General features: G+C 56.8%; 1 protein-coding gene across 1 annotated transcript in view; it reads left to right on the forward strand.

The window, feature by feature from the left end:
• Window positions 1-2,323: 2,323 nt before the first annotated feature.
• Window positions 2,324-3,459, forward strand: part of LOC109528894 (endosialin-like) — a 4,464-nt gene continuing 3,328 nt past the window's right edge. The window contains exons 1-2 of the mRNA XM_019891960.1: window positions 2,324-2,428; window positions 3,359-3,459. Of these exons, the coding sequence (XP_019747519.1) occupies window positions 3,436-3,459 (24 nt within the window). The 5' untranslated portion in view covers window positions 2,324-2,428; window positions 3,359-3,435. The remainder of the gene's footprint in view (window positions 2,429-3,358) is intronic.

The raw sequence follows: 3,459 nt of genomic DNA on the forward strand, positions 1-3,459 counted from the left end.
CCCCCCAAGCCTCCCCCGACCCCTCATTCTCTCCTTCACTGTCATCTGAGCTTCCGCGCTGTCCTACTTTTCCAGATGCCCTCTGCTTTCTTCATCTCTCAAACTTTCCATGACTTGTACCTCTGCTCCGCTCCGCGTGTGCGCGCGGGCGGCTCTCGCGTGCACAAGTCCTGCAAGATGGAGAAGATCAAAGTGGATGGGGGGCGGAGGGGGGGGGGTGCAGACTTGGCAAAGGAATTTCCTCCCCATCGTCCGTCCGGGGAGCGGACAGCTCGCAACGTTTTCAGTGTGGCGCGAGGGATCGAACCGGCGGGCACGCGCACGCATTCTCTCCTCTTGGAGAATATGCGCACGCGCACGAGGCCGCGGCTAATTGCTCCAGTCTGTGCGCACGCGCGCACACGTACGTGCGCACACGTACGTGCGTATGCGTGTGTACGTGTGACATAAGACACCCGCGGTTGGGAAAAGCGAACGAGTGTTTGGTCTGGCGCGCGCACCCGCACACATGTTGAGTCGGTAAGTTTTGTTCCGACCCAAAACAAACATGAAGGCTTCTCGCTTCACATAAAATGAATTCTTTCTTTGGTGCGCCTTTCTTTTCCAAAACGACCCTTTCTCATGGATATACAAGTACATGCCACGCTTTTTCTTGATCTATAATGTCTGAACATATTGGCGACGGTCCCTCACATCAAATGCAAAAGAAGAAAAGAAAAATGAGGCCGCAGCCATTCGTGACTCGATCGCTGGCAACAAAAGCGAGTCGACCCCTTCGTGAAACTCGGGGCCCTCAAGTAGCCCTTTTCCATCCTCGGTGTCACGTGACTCATCCGTGTCTGGGGGTCTCAGGTGTGATTGGGGAGCGGGTGGGTTGCCTGTCGTTGACCCTCTCGCGCCGGGTCGAAGGAGGCGCCTTGGCGAAATCATCAAACCCGGACAAAAGAAGCGCCCCTGGCCCCCGTGCCCCTCGCCCACACTTGTGGAAAGTCCGCAAGATGGCCGGACGTCCCCGTCGGACGCCTACCTTGGAAAAGTTCCTGGGGGGGCGGGACTTCGGCCGGTGGAATGTCGAAGGGGGCGGGGCCGGCGCCGCCGCTGATCGCCGAAGCAGACGGCGGACGCGACGGTTTGTTGGGCCGCAGGCGGTGACGAGGACAGAGTGGGAAGCCCGCGCGACCACCGAGACGAGGAGGGGGAGGGATGCGAGACCGCAAGGCTCTTCGGGAGCCGCGGGTTTTCTTCCTTCTTTCTTTTTGGCCCACTGCTGCCGCTGCTCCGACTCAACGCCTCCCCCGTGCTAAAATGCGCGCGCACACACGCGCAGAGAAAAGAGTTGGGTCAGCTTGAAGGTAACCAACCCCAAAACATACTCCGAAGAGGCCATACTCGTGCACACCTGGCATTTCCTCTTTCCTCTCCGACGCACCAACATCACGCACGCACTCCGACCTATAAACGTGCGCGCACATACAGTCTCTCTCACCCACACACGCAGACACACGCATTCAAAGCGCACCCCGAGATGCACGCGTGCAAGGCGCACGCACGCCTTCTCTCCCACCTGGCACACGCACTCATCGATGTGCACGCTCTCAATCGTCGCACACTTGCGACTCTCTCGGTTGCAACCACGCTCTTAGATGACAAACATTTTGCACTCTGGAATGTATGTGTGTGTGTGTGGGGGGCGGGTCATATGGTTTTCATAAAATGCCCCCCTGCCTACACACACTGAGTGAAGGCCCTCCAGGCTTTGTTGCACTTCTTCCCAAAAACTTTTTTCCTCGACGTCGCACAAGAAGCCCCCTTTCCCCCCCCCCCTCTCCTCCATTTCTCCTCCTTCTAACCGATTTCCCCCCCCTCCTCTCCCCCCTTCCAACCCTCCTTCTTCTCCCTCAGTCGCGGGCGGACTCGGCAGAGGTGACACGCGTGAAATCTCCACCTGATTTGGAAAAGCCCAAACAGGCGTCCTTTCACATTCCATTTGGCTGCAGTGCGGTTCCGCTTCCGGTCCTGGTACCAGCCGGCGACTGGCCCCGACTCGGCTGCGATACTTTGAACAAGGATTTTCTTCTTCTTCTTCTTCTTTTCCCTTTTTGTTTTTCCTCCGTTTTGGACTTTTTTTTCATTCCCGTCCGCGACATTCGCCATGCGGCCGCTTGGGAGGCGCGCTCACGCGCGGCGCTCCGCCGCGGCGGCGCGGCGGCGGACAGCCAAGAGGCAAAAGTCGAGTGTGGAAAAGCAAAGCGGCATATGCCAAACAAAACAAAAATGGTTAGTCGGTGACGGCGCAACGTTTCGCCTCTGCATCTGCACGTCGAGCCGAGCGGCGCCCGCCTGCGCGTGCGCCTCTGGATCGGCCTGCACCGAGCGCCGCGCCAGTGCTCCGCCTCGCGCCCGCTGCGGGGATTCGTCTGGGTCACCGGTAAGTCGTGTCGGGACGGGTCGATTCGGGTGGCGTCTGAAGGGTCGCCTTTGGCTTGCCTGGCCGCACATCCGCGTTGGACGCACACGAAAAAAAAAAACTTTTTTTGGGGGGTGGGGGGCGTCCGTTTTTTTCATGTGGAAAATCAACGAGCTGCTTCACATTCATGAAAAATGCGTCAAATTGTTTGTTCTACATTCGCCACTTTGATTCGTGTATGAATGCGGATGGGATTTTTTGGGGGGCACCATCAAGGCATTTTCATTTTTCATTCCTATTATTTGTAACTAATGAACTAATCACAGAGTAAATTAAAATGGTTCAATACGTTATTTAAAACAAAATGAGATTTCACCCATGATTTAAGAAATGCATTTTATCAATCAAAAATATTTGATTTAAAATGGATGTAAAATCAAATATCTTCCTTCGGACTCTCCCAAATGAAAATCCATTTGAGCATTTGTGGCCCAAAGCTCAAAGAACGAAGCGGAGAAGGCGAGCGAGCGGCTGTTGGAGGACAGGCGCGCTGCATTCTGGTGCCCTCTAGCGGCCGCGTTGACGAACAGCGCGACGGCCAACGCGTTGACCACCAAGTTAGAGGAGAGTTGAGGCGAGGATGGGCTAGCATGTAGGAGACTCGGCTCGATTCGACTGGGTTGGTTTACAGTCTCGGTTCATTTCGGATGGATTACACGCAATTCGTTCAAATCGGATTGAAGTGGCTCGGGGAATATTGGATGAGAGCGGATCGTTTGGGTTGGCTTGCAGAGGAGCTCTCGGGGAGCGGACTCGGGCACCGGTGCAGGACCTCGAGTGGGAGCCCGGGTCGGTTCGGATGACTTCGCTGAGTTCGACTTGACGAGACGACCGTGCGCGGATCGTGGCGATTGGCGTGACCTTGCGGTGTTTGTTGCGCTCCCCCCGCAGGTGACCAGGAGGGTCAGTTCACCAACTGGCTGCGCGAGGAGGCGCCGGGCGCGTGCGCGGCGCCGCGCTGCGTGGCCATGACGGTGAATACGGCGGACGGC

This window comes from Hippocampus comes, unplaced genomic scaffold (assembly GCF_001891065.2).
Source record: "Hippocampus comes isolate QL1 unplaced genomic scaffold, H_comes_QL1_v1.1 scaffold676, whole genome shotgun sequence".
Taxonomy (NCBI): domain Eukaryota; kingdom Metazoa; phylum Chordata; class Actinopteri; order Syngnathiformes; family Syngnathidae; genus Hippocampus; species Hippocampus comes.